The sequence below is a fragment of the Bufo bufo genome, chromosome 4 (genome assembly GCF_905171765.1).
Source record: "Bufo bufo chromosome 4, aBufBuf1.1, whole genome shotgun sequence".
Taxonomy (NCBI): domain Eukaryota; kingdom Metazoa; phylum Chordata; class Amphibia; order Anura; family Bufonidae; genus Bufo; species Bufo bufo.
The window spans coordinates 270,143,378-270,156,782 of NC_053392.1; the positions used below are offsets into that span (position 1 = coordinate 270,143,378).

A 13,405-nucleotide genomic window follows, 5' to 3' on the forward strand; every position below is an offset into this window, starting at 1 on the left:
TTATCATAATTGATCTATTGCAACAAAGCAATATTTTAAAATGCACACTAAGCAGAATGAAATGTGAAGTTTATCCTCAAGAAAGTCCTGCATTTTATAGCTAGTGTATAATACTTGTGTATGTATATAACGGCTGTGTCCCATGAAAAATATTTCATATTTTGTCATACCAGTGCCTGTATCTGAATTCTTTTGTAGTTGCTGGTAATTAAATATGTAATATATCCACTGAGTTATTCAATAAAATCTGTATAGGGCCACCTGCTGCTTGTTATTTCTCTGTCTACCTCATTAACTTCACTGAGGTGGACGCACATGCTCAGCTCTATCCTTCAACTGCGACAGTTACAGGGAGAGAGGTGCAGCAAAAAGACACGACCCCTGAGCTGTGACAGGGAGGGAGCTGCAGCAGAAAGGACACATCCCATGAGCTGTGACAAGGAGGGAGCTGCAGCAGAAAGGACACATCCCATGAGCTGTGACAGGGAGGGAGCTGCAGCAGAAAGGACACATCCCATGAGCTGTGACAGGGAGGGAGCTGCAGCAGAAAGGACACATCCCATGAGCTGTGACAAGGAGGGAGCTGCAGCAGAAAGGACACATCCCTTGAGCTGTGACAGGGAGGGAGCTGCAGCAGAAAGGACACATCCCATGAGCTGTGACAGGGAGGGAGCTGCAGCAGAAAGGACACATCCCATGAGCTGTGACAAGGAGGGAGCTGCAGCAGAAAGGACACATCCCATGAGCTGTGACAAGGAGGGAGCTGCAGCAGAAAGGACACATCCCATGAGCTGTGACAGGGAGGGAGCTGCAGCAGAAAGGACACATCCCATGAGCTGTGATAGGAAGGGAGCTGCAGCAGAAAGGACACATTACATGAGCTGTGACAAGGAGGGAGCTGCAGCAGAAAGGACACATCCCATGAGCTGTGACAGGGAGGGAGCTGCAACAGAAAGGACACATCCCATGAGCTGTGACAGGGAGGGAGCTGCAGCAGAAAGGACACATCCCATGAGCTGTGACAAGGAGGGAGCTGCAGCAGAAAGGACACATCCCCTGAGCTGTGACAGGGAGGGAGCTGCAGCAGAAAGGACACATACCATGAGCTGTGACAGGGAGGGAGCTGCAGCAGAAAGGACACATCCCCTGAGCTGTGACAGGGAGGGAGCTGCAGCAGAAAGGACACATCCCATGAGCTGTGACAGGGAGGGAGCTGCAGCAGAAAGGACACATCCCATGAGAACGGATAAGTCCCCTTAGAATGGACTCTCCCCTTGATGTGTCAACTTTAAAGGGAACCTGTCACCGGGATTTTGTGTATAAAGCTGAGGACATGGGTTGCTAGATGGCCGCTAGCACATCTGCAATATCCAGTCCCCATAGCTCTGTGTGCTTTTATTGTGTAAGAAAACGATTTGATACATATGCAAATTACCCTGAGATGAGTCATGTCCCTGTGGAGTCACGTACAGGACTCATCTCAGGTTAATTTGCATATGCATCAAATCGTTTTTTTACACAATAAAAGCACACAGAGCTATGGGGACTGGGTATTGCGGATGTGCTAGCGGCCATCTAGCAACCCATGTCCTCAGCTCTATACACAAAATCCCGGTGACAGGTTCCCTTTAAATAAATCTAGCTGAGCAAATGGAGCAATGAATGGGGGAGCTGTGGATCCATGTAAGGTATAGGACTGGTTCTAGCTTTGTAAGAAAGAGACTACCATGTACAATATGATGTCTGATGTTTTACATTAATCACAGGAATAACCCCTTTAAATGAATAAATACAAACTTAGTTTGGTTTTCAATGCCATTTATATTCACCTCTCTCTGCAGATTTTAGAAGCTCCTCATAGTATAGTTTGCAGACATTGACCTCTCTCTCTAGCTGTCCTATATCAGACACAGAAAACATCTTTGACTCCTGGCTGTCTTCCAAGAATTCATCAAACCGAGTTTTCAGATTGCCCAGAACCTGCTGATGTTCTCCAGGAAGCAAAGTTTTAATCTGCAACAAAGATGTATACACTTACATTATTCTTATACCTAATACATTTCTAATGATGGTGTTATGTTAATAGTTATGAAGAAACTGGTTTTAATGGTTTTCAATGGTTACATTATTTCTATATAACTAGCAATAGCTGCCGATGCGAATACAGCAACAATAGTGTTACAGTGAGTCTAGAGCAGTCTGAACAGCGTCCACAGACTAAGCCAACGCTTTTATCAGATTGGCAGAAGATGAAAGAGAGCCTGTCGCCCCGAAAATGCAGTGTAATATCCACAAAAGATCTTTGGGTAGTTCTCCAAGATGTTTGGAACAACCTCCCCGCTGAGTTCCTACGAAACTGTCCGCATGTCTACCTGGAAGAACTGATGCTTGTTTGAATGCAAAAGCTGATCACAACAAATATTGATTTGTTTCTCTTTTGTTCATTCACTTTCCATTTTGCTAATTGATCGAAAACTTTAAAAAAAACGAAAACTACAACATACTGAAGAAACCTTGGTAGCTCGGATGGCTTCAATTTCATTCATTAGGAAATGCCAAGACACTATGCTCTTCATGTTGACATGGGATTCGTGCCAAAGAGATAATACACTTTGATACATTTGCTCAATCCTGCAAAAAAATATTGAAAAATGATGTAAATTTGCTAAACTGATTCAGAAATAAAATGACATACGCAGATAACAACATTAAAATATATACTTTCACTACAGTATATTAGTAATTACACTGATATGTTACTCAGTTATGATATCCTACAGAACTGTATATCAGTCTGCTCAGCTCCTGCTGCTCTACAACAAGCTGCCTGCAGCTCAGACACCGTGGGCCAGATTTATCATTCCTCTGACAGCTCACTCCACTTTCACATATGGCTAAAGTCAGTTTTAGCCAAGTCAGATTTATGATTGGCCCTTTAAGACTGTAATAAATGTGGTTTGACGGTAGCAGTTTATCCGTCAGTAAGCAGCTTTACAAAAGTCGCACGTCTTTACGAAAAAGTCGAATGTTCTATTAAAAATTCTCATAAGATAAGCATGGTCCTCACTGGAGTGAAATTGCGCATTTTTTTGCGACTTTTTTGTGACTTTTTAAATAGTCCCAATAGTAAATCTGTCTAGAGATTCATTTACATAAGAAAACACGCCCACTTTCAGAAAACTGGTGAGCATAGTGTAGAGCAGAAAAAAGTCGCAAATTTGTGCGCAGTTTTAGCGTTTGCGCATTTTTTTGCGACTTTTTCACTCCATTATTCTGACTTGAGCTAATGATAAATCTGGCCCCATGTATCCATGTCATTTTCTTTTCTTAGAATTCTTGTGGCATTCCTTGGTTACGCCTCCTGTAAATGTAATTATAATTTGACAACTGGGTTTACCATTCCCCTTATCAAATAAGTGACTAAGGCTATGTTCACATCTTTGCTTAGGCATCATGGTAAAGAGGAAAAAACTACCAGAATGATCATATCTGGCACAGTCAGACACCACTGTACACTGCCGGACCCCATTGACCACAGCCACTGCATACAGGGGTGTTTGTCCAGCAGAAAGCTGGCATTTCTGCCTGATCCCCATTGGATCCCGTTATAGTCAATAGGGATGCGGTGGTGTCCAGCTATGCCAGATGCGGTAATTCCAGTAGTCTGTTCCTCTGCCAGGTGATATGACAGGTGCAGTTAGCTCCTGAGCTTTATTTAGTGGATGCTGATATTTTTTAGTGATGACTTATTCTCTCAATAGGTCATCCTGTCGATCAGCTGTTTGAGAAGGCAGCGGAGCTCGTAGTAGTGCCGCAGCCTTTTCCTAGGCCATGTGACGTCACGTTCTTTGGTCATAAGGCCTAGGAACATTGAAGTGAATGGGGCTGAGCAGTGATACCAAGCACAGCCACTATACAATGTACGGCACGATGCTTGGTGAGCAGAGAGAAGGCTGCGGCATGACTAACAGCGCTGCTGCTTTCTCAAACAGCTGATCGGCAGGGGTCCCCACCTATCAGATAGATTCTCGGAAAACCCCTTTAACTAAAGTTGAGCAGGAGTTAGAGAGTCTGCTAAATTATTCGAATATTCTTTTATCATTATCAATATCTTTTCAGTGGACAGCACCTGTTCGCGGAGTCAACAGCTTCTTTGTTTGGTGGTGGCACTGTAAAGCACACAGATGGGACCATGGCTTCATTGCCAGTCGGACTGATCACCTTCCACTTTGCACGGTGGGAATTGCTTGCTAGTACACATTCATCGTCTTTGTAAATAGTTATCTGCATGTAAAGATTGGAAAAATGTACATTATTGATTATAGAGCATTAACTGTATTTGAATCTGACAAGAACATTTTCTAGAAGAGTTCTAGAAGGGTGAGAGCACCACTACTACAATGACAATATGTGCACAAAATGCAGCACATCGGGATGCAAAAGGTGGCTGCATTTTTTCCATGGAGGGCCTTGCTTCTATAATGTGTATAATCCAACATTGTTTTAATTAATTTTAATAGTAGATTACATTCATAAGGTGTAAGAGCAATTATATTAAAGGGAACCTGTCACCATGAAAATGCAGTGCAATCTGCAGGCAGCAAGTTATAGAGCAGGAGGAGCTGAGCAGAATGATAGACCGTTTTACAGGAAAAAATTCAATAAAACTTTATACATTTAAACTGCAGATTTCTATGCATAGGAGTCAGGTGGTTGGTGACAATCAGTGACTGACGGCTAACTGTACATGACTACACATACAGCGGAGGCTGTCAATCACTAAGAGGACCGCCCACATGACTCCTAAAAAGAGCAGAGATTTAAACGCTTAAATTACAGGTTTTATTGAATCTGTTCCCATAAAATAAACATCAATCTGCTCAGCTATTCCTGCTCTATAATTGCACTTCATTTTGACGGGCACAGGTTTGCTTTAAATTAAATCTTAGATGTTAAAATTGTTGATTGTAAGATCAGCAAATCACTGTGTGCAAAATGCAATTGCTCAACGATCTTTCAAATAAAAAGGGTGCTGCCATGCAATCTCAGTTAGTGAGCAGCCACTAAGAGTCCATTCACACAACCGTAAGTGTTTTGCGGTCAGCAAATTCTGGATCCGGTTACCGGCAGTGTGCGTTCTGCATTTTACGGAATGCACATGGCCAGCCCTATGATAGAAATGCCTATTGCGGACAAGAATAGGACATACTCTATCATCTTTGCGGGGCAGCAGAACAATACTATGGATGCAGACAGCACACCGTGTGCTGTCTGCCTGTTTTGTGGCCCCACTGTAATGAATGGGTCCATACCCATTCTGAAAAATTACGGGAGGATATGGACACAGAAATACCGTCGTGTGAATGGACCCTAAGGAAAACTACGTTATAGCACAAACTGATTGCTAGGAATAATCTGCCTGACAAACTTAAAAAAAAGGCTGTCAGAAAGTACATCTATAGCAACTAATCAAAAAGAAATGAACAAAAGGTGAATATAAGGCTACTTTCACACTTGCGTTCAGAGCGGGTCCGTCTGGTATCTGCACAGACGGATCCGCTCCTATAATGCAAACGCTTAGATCCGTTCAGAACGGATCCGTTTGCATTACCATGAACAAAAAAAATTTTTTTTTTGTTCATGATAATGCAAACGGATCCGTTTTGACTTTACATTGAAAGTCAATGGGGGACGGATCCGTTTGAAAATTGAGCCATACTGTGTCAACTTCAAACGGATCCGTCCCCATTGACTTACATTGTAAGTCTGGAAGGATCCGTTTGCCTCCGCACGGCCAGGCGGAGACCCGAACGCTGCAAGCAGCGTTCAGGTGTCCGTCTGCTGAGCGGAGCGGAGGACAAACGCTGCCAGACTGATGCATTCTGAGCGGATCCGCCTCCACTCAGAATGCATTAGGACTGGACGGATACGTTTGGGGCCGCTTGTGAGAGCCTTCAAACGGAGCTCACAAGCGGACACCCAAACGCTAGTGTGAAAGTAGCCTTAGCTCAGCAGATCATGCCACACCATTCTCCATCTCAGCTTAAAGACTATGGACACCTTTGGAGTAATTTTTTTATGATTGCATTTAACTTATTTTGGCTAAAAATCATATTTTCAATTGGCCTTTATTAATAATATTTCTAAGGCCTCTTTCACACGGGCGTTGCGGGAAAAGGTGCGGGTGCGTTGCGGGAACATGCGCGATTTTTCAGCGCGAGTGCAAAACATAATGTAATGCGTTTTGCACTCACGTGAGAAAAATCGCGCATGTTTGGTACCCAAACCCGAACTGCTTGGGATCGGTGTTCTGTAGATTGTATTATTTTCCCTTATAACATGGTTATAAGGGAAAATAATAGCATTCTTAATACAGAATGCATAGTACAATAGGGCTGGAGGGGTTAAAAAAATAAATAAATAATTAAACTCACCTTAATCCACTTGCTCGCGCAGCCCGGCATCTCTTCTGTCTTCATCTTAGCTGTGTGCAGGAAAAGGACCTGTGGTGACGTCACTCCGGTCATCACATGGTCCGTCACATGATCCATCACCATGGTAAAAGATCATGTGACGGACCATGTGATGACCGGAGTGACGTCACCACAGGTCCTTTTCCTGCACACAGCAAAAAAGAAGACAGAAGAGAAGCCGGGCTGCGCGAGCAAGTGGATTAAGGTGAGTTTAATATTTTATTTTATTTTTTTAACCCCTCCAGCCCTATTTTACTATGCATTCTGTATTAAGAATGCTATTATTTTCCCTTATAACCATGTTATAAGGGAAAATAATAATGATCGGGTCCCCATCCCGATCGTCACCTAGCAACCGTGCGTGAAAATCGCACCGCATCCGCACTTGCTTGCGGATGCTTGCGATTTTCACGCAACCCCATTCATTTCTATGGGGCCTGCGTACGTGAAAAACGCACAAAGAGGAGCATGCTGCGATTTTCACGCAACGCACAAGTGATGCGTGAAAATCACCACTCGTGTGCACAGCCCCATAGAAATGAATGGGTCAGGATTCAGTGCGGGTGCAATGCGTTCAACTCACGCATCGCATCCGCGCGGAATACTCGCCCGTGTGAAAGGGGCCTAACTGTGTGACTGGTACTTTCACTTTGTGTCATCTAATTATCCTTATCTCTAAACTACTGAGAGGCTTATTTAAGCCACAGTCTTATCACTTAGGGCTCATGCACACGACAGTATTTTGCGTTCAGTATACTGGCCGTTTTTTTAGTTCAGTATGCGGTACATATACTGAACCATTCATTTCAATGGTTTAGCAAAAAAAACTGAAGTGTCTCCGTGTGCATTCCGTTTCAGTATTTCCGTACCGTGAAAAGATAAAACATGTCCTATTCTTGTCCGCAAATCACGGTGCTTGGCTCCATTCAAGTCAATGGGTCCGCAAAATAAACGGAACACATACGGTAATGCATCCGTATGTCTTCCGTATCCGTTCCGTTTTTGCTGAACCATCTATTGGAAATGTTATGCCTAGCACAATTTTTTCTATGCAATTACTGTATACTGTATATGGCATACGGAAAAACGGAACGGAAAAACGGAAAGGAAACAGAAACACAACGGAAACAAAAAACGGAACAACGGATCCGTAAAAAACGGACCGCAAAACACTGAAAAAGCCATACTGTCGTGTGCATGAGCCCTAAGGCTGAGTTCAGCCTTTCTGTTCTCCTACTCTGTTATAGGAGCAGGAGAACTGAAATGACGGATTCAGCACATAACTGAGCTGAACGGAGCCTAGTCTTGCGCGCACAACTTTTGTCTCCGCTCCAAAATCATCTTCTGAGCGGAAACCTAACGGACCCCATTATAGTCTATGCGGTCCTTGGGCTCAGTTCGGCTCAGTTATGTGCCAAATCCGTCCTTTCCGTTCTCCTGCTCCTATAACAATGCAGGAGAACATAAGGGCTAAACGCTGATGTGAACTCAGCCTTAGATAACGATTGAGCTGTAATGAGTGTTTATAATGTGAGAAAGCAGAGATAAGAAGTCCTTCTGTTCCTCAGATGACGGAAAGGACAAAAAATACACAGGCAGCTAGTAGAGTTTGTCAGCTCTGTACAGGAAAAAGGATTCCATTTCGTTAATAAACACCAATAAAAAAAATATTTTTAGGCTACTTTCACACTGGTTTTTGGCTTTCCGTTTGTGAGATCCGTCCAGGGCTCTCACAAGCGGTCCAAAACAAATCAGTTTTGCCCTAATGCATTCTGAATGGATAAGGAGCCGCTCAGAATGCATCAGTTTGCCTCAGTTTGTCTCCGTTCCGTCTCCATTCCACCAAATGCGCTCAAAATAAGTATAATGCAATAATAAAATAAAATAAATGCCCCCAAAGGTGTACATAGCCTTTAAGGGGCCTTTCTAATGAAGAGAAAGCCTTTCCGTTTGATGTGGAACTTTTTCTCGTCTTGCATAATGTGACTTCTGTGACTTAATTTTTTCAAGGTTTGTACATATCTGCCTGAATGAAAAATTATTATTAGCTGCCGTCCCATCCCCTCGCTAGCCATTAGCTGTGTAAATGCTTTAGGGGGAGACCAGCAACTAGCAGAAAATATAGCAATTCTTGTTTTGTGTGATTGAATGTCTTGTGAATGCAAACTCACTAAATCCACATGCCGCTTGTTAAAGAGAATATATCTGCCTGTCTAATAGGACACTAAGCGTGGGTTCACACTGTTCATTGGCTCATACACTGACCTCAATTTGTCTGTAGTCACATATAGCTCGAATCGGAATAGATGCTTTCAGTGGATTGTCAGGGTTCCTTGGCTTTAATTGAACTACTGTCTTTGCTTTTCCAACAAGGCTGGCAATTGTGCTTTTGTACTGCAAAAGCTGCTCCTTTTCTTCCTGCATGATTAAAGAAAAAAAATGGTATTCATACTGCTAGATCACATCTGCTGCTGGATGGTTCAGGAGGCTCCTTGGTTTTTATTAGCAAAAAGAATGTCAGAGCAAGATAAATACACTACTTCTAAATTCTCCGTCTAGCTTACATCCACATGGAAAATACGCTGGCAGGAAAGAAACATTTCTGCGGGTTGGCTGCGGAATTTAAAGCGAAACCTGCAGCAAAATCTGCATAGTTTAAGTGGGGATTTTGTTTTGGACTTCACCCTATGCATTGCAAAGGGTGAAATTCACAATATAAATTGACGACCCCCGGATACATATCACATGACAATTTCCTTGCAGATTTCTCAAAATCTCATCCACTTTGCTGCCACTATACTACTCTGATAATTATTCCCAAATTCCCAACAGGTCTTGATTTGATGAAATCCCATAGACGTTGTGAAATTAATCCGGGGTGTTTAGGCACTTCTCTAGACAATATGAATACATTTTATCATCTGTTCTTCTGGACACATCTCATGGTGTAACCAAGTCTTCCAGCATCTCTCCACTACATAGCATTCATAATTCCATATGTATCTAATGGATTAAAGACTATCAAAGAAAACAGTCGCTTGTGTTCATTACCATTGACTCTTGCACCAAGTCTTCCAGTTTATGCACACTGGTTGATCTATCACAGCTATACTTCCTCAGTATGGAATCTTTTAAGCTCTTCAGGTATTCTGTGGCATCTTTGGCTTCACTGAAATACTACAAGAATTTAAACAACATAAGTCAAATACATTTCAGAACTTGAAATCTGGAATAGTGTGTCAATGGTGATTTTGGAATAGTGATCACTTGTGGAGTCATATAATGAGGCACTCTGCAAATCTGTCTTTTCTCAAAGGGCTCGTGGACACCATCATGCTTGGGATTTGTAACACAGAGATCCCAAATAACGCAGAGATTTTTTTTATGCTCACCATATTATGAGCCATGCTAAAATGGATGTATAAGCATAGAGATGAAGATTTTCACAGTGTGCCAGGACCATAAGGACGAGCGGCTATAATCAATGGAGTGGTACACATTATTGAAGCACTGTATATAGAAGATTTACTTTGGACAACACCTTACCATATAGTTCATTATAACATATTTGACATTAATCAGAAAAAACTCAACAAAAAACGAATCATCATAATCATACAGTAATATGTGTACATCCATGACCTGCTTTTCATACTCTTATAACAAATAATGCATCTATGGCCACCAAATATGTGGTGAAAGCACGTCTACAAAATGAGCATTTCCCTTCCACACAAATATATGTAAAGGAAATGGATGAAATACCTCATAGTAGGCAGTGTTTTGTCGTATGTGTTGCTCTACACAACTGCACAGCTGCAGAATCCAGTTCCACTGTGTCTGCATAGCTGCTTTGTAGGCCTAGAGGTGGCAAGAGAGGGAAGCAATTATGTAGCATCATGCACCCAAAGAAAAGTTAGGTTTTTTAGGTTAAATAAAATAGAGTTCCTTGTATCATGTTCTAGAGAAGATTGTGTCCTGTTCTTGGAGTATATGAACATTAGAACTGTGGATTCGTTTACATTTCAAAAATAGAAACATACAGGTTAATTGGAAAGGACAACATTAGGGTCAATTGGAAAGGAAGATGGCCGTTCCAGCTTCTGCCACAAATCCACAGCAAAATCGACATCAAGATGTGCTATATGGCAAAGGGTGAAAGTCGAAGTGAAAACCCACTTTCCGCTCTGCGTATTCACTGCTATGTGTATATAATGGGTATGTAGAAACCCTATCCACATATATTGTACCGTCATTTTTTACACATTTTTAATGAAAAGTCTAAATTCACTCCTAATCTCCAGTAAGTATAAGATTTACTATAATATGTAGTAAAACCTGTCAATATAGGGTCCTGTTCACACGTCAGTGAAAACAGAAATGATACCAGATCTACTATGATCCATCTTGCTACAGATCTTTGGAAAATCTCACTTATATTGGATCCATTTTATTTCATTTGCGGGAACAGGGTAGCATATTATGCTATTCTGACTGTCAACAAGCAAAGGAGAGTGTGGGCCTTATAGGGAAATATCTGATTGTGAGACAACTACCGACCACCGATCATTAATGGGGCTGCTCCACAATCAATAGTGCAATCACAGACTTCAACAATATGACTTTTGTACGTGTCTATAACATGTCACAACATCATTTTGACTCAATGTCCCCAACAGCAATGGCCTCAATTGGTTGTCGTAGGAGCAGGACCCCTGTTGCCAGAACAACACAGAAAAACGAGGGTAAGTGTATTATAGTTTTGGTATATTTCCCATGTTAGAATTTAGTAAGACATACTGGATTTCCATGTTACTAAAATACATTGCACCTTTTCACTAATCATGTCTATTGGACAGGTAAAAACGAAAGAAAATGACAAAAGGAAAAGATTTGCTGCGCTCACCTCAATACTGGATCTTGCAGGATGATTCTGGAGCAACAACTGTTCTGCCGTATCTTGCACAGATTTAATAACTTCTTCCTTGTGATCAAGTTCCCTCATTAAATCCTTCATAAATAGAGATCAGAGATAAGTTAACAAATATGGTTCATTTCTAATACGTCGCCTGTGTCAGTGCATTAGCTGGAGGCCATAGATTCTAGTCCGGAGCTTTAGAACAATGAAGATGTGATTTGTACGTGGATTCAGAGATTAGGCATCCCATTTGTTTACACGAGGGATCAGGGTAACCTGGTAATAGTAAAACGGGGCTTATTTTAAACAATAGTTATAAAGTGGCCTACTCCTTTAGGGACCGTTCATACAGCAGATGTATATTCTGCAGTAGAAACCGTTGCAGTTTTTCACTTTGAGGTGCTGTGGATCGGCTCATGGGTTTAGCCTAACTGAATGGAGCTAAAATCATGAGCGGACACCTGCTGCAGCTTCCAGCAGCATCTCTCCAGACACCGAGCCAAGAAAGGGAGTTGTCCCTTCTTGGCATAGTCGCAGCTTTAAACGATGGCAGGCAGACACTAAGCGGCTGCCCCCAGAATTTTGGGACAAAATCCGAGCTTTGTGTGGGCCAGCTTTCAGCACCCCCATAAGTTGCTGTCCATGTGCTGAAGTCTCTTAATTGGTTACACTGGTCTAGCAGACTACATGCTGTCTATTTAGTGGTGGCAGAGCAGGATACTGCAGTTTTGCCCAGTTCAAGTGAATGCAATGAAGTTGCAATACCATGCACCACTGCTACTAAGTAGACAGAATGCAACCGGATGTCCCAACATAAACAATGAAGAGGTTGCATCCCCTGTAGAAGCACCACAGCCCCCTTCAAACAGATGATATACAGGAGTACCGAGAGTCAAACTGCAACCAATCTGATACTGATGGCCTATCCAGAGGAACGTTTATCAGTATTCTGAACCCAGTAAACCCCACTAACCAGTGCAGGAGTTTTGGTCCAGCTGAAGTCAGGACACTTACAGCATGATAGTCCTTCTTAGCTGGTATGTTTTGGTTTCTATCACTCCAGTCATAGGCTACTTCTTCCTCTTCTTTTTCATTCAGCCATATCAGCTCCCTTGTGGCTCTTGCGACAAAACTGTGAAGGGAGTCCAGGTTCTTTTGACGGTTTCTTGATGTTTGCTTATTAAAATGAATTATGAAAAAAAAAAAAATATATATATATATTAGGATCCATCAAAATGTGTGCAGATTAACCACCATGGCCTCATCATGTCTATGATTACATTGAGGTGATAGTGATTATGCTGTCACTCGAACAGTAGCAGTAGGAAACATGTCATTCCTGTACATCATTGGTGACAAACCCTAACTTATAGAGTATCCTGCAGCACCGAGACATACCTGCCTTAGTATATATTTGTATTCCCCATGAAATGCCAATTCTCGGATATTCCTCTTGGAAATGACAACTGCGTGCTATCATTCCCCTTGTAAATAGATTGTGTTTAGAACTGTTTGGGGTTATACTCCAATGACAAAAAGAATGGTAACATTCAGTCGTCAATTTATTAATATATTTTCAGAGAGAACAACAGCACAATGCAGAGTTATGGGAAAATATGCTGCAGAAGTGTAATTTCATAGGGGATATGAAAATGTACCAAACAGGTTAGGAGAGCAGACAGTTACAGATTGTAATGTGCAAAAGATGGATATCTATATTTCAAGGACTCAGTAAAACTGCTCATTATACTTTCCTAAAAGGTCACTGAGGCTTATCAAAGCAGATCGGTCAGCTAAATATGCTGTCCTATGTAAGGGCGCCACATTACAGCTACGGGTCCCTATTCCATGTGGCCAAAACAGCACAAAAATGTAACATTCAGCTACCGGGAGAGCTCCAAGAATACGCTGGTCACACAGAGTCTGGTAAATTCATGAAATCAGAACTTCCCCACCCCAGCTCCTCTCTGCAGTGACTAACAGGATAATGTGTGTACATGCATACACAGCAACC

The 13,405-nt window shown here is 42.1% G+C and overlaps 1 protein-coding gene across 19 annotated transcripts in view; it reads right to left on the reverse strand.

The window, feature by feature from the left end:
* Positions 1–13,405, reverse strand: part of DST (dystonin) — a 572,762-nt gene that overhangs the window by 214,667 nt on the left and 344,690 nt on the right. For all 19 annotated transcript variants that reach the window (XM_040428594.1, XM_040428595.1, XM_040428593.1 and 16 more), the window contains 8 exons: positions 12,406–12,567; positions 11,380–11,484; positions 10,239–10,334; positions 9,525–9,650; positions 8,739–8,891; positions 4,130–4,284; positions 2,505–2,631; positions 1,830–2,013 (listed from right to left, as the gene is read on the reverse strand). In XM_040428594.1, coding sequence (XP_040284528.1) covers positions 1,830–2,013; positions 2,505–2,631; positions 4,130–4,284; positions 8,739–8,891; positions 9,525–9,650; positions 10,239–10,334; positions 11,380–11,484; positions 12,406–12,567 — 1,108 coding nt within the window. The remainder of the gene's footprint in view (positions 1–1,829; positions 2,014–2,504; positions 2,632–4,129; positions 4,285–8,738; positions 8,892–9,524; positions 9,651–10,238; positions 10,335–11,379; positions 11,485–12,405; positions 12,568–13,405) is intronic.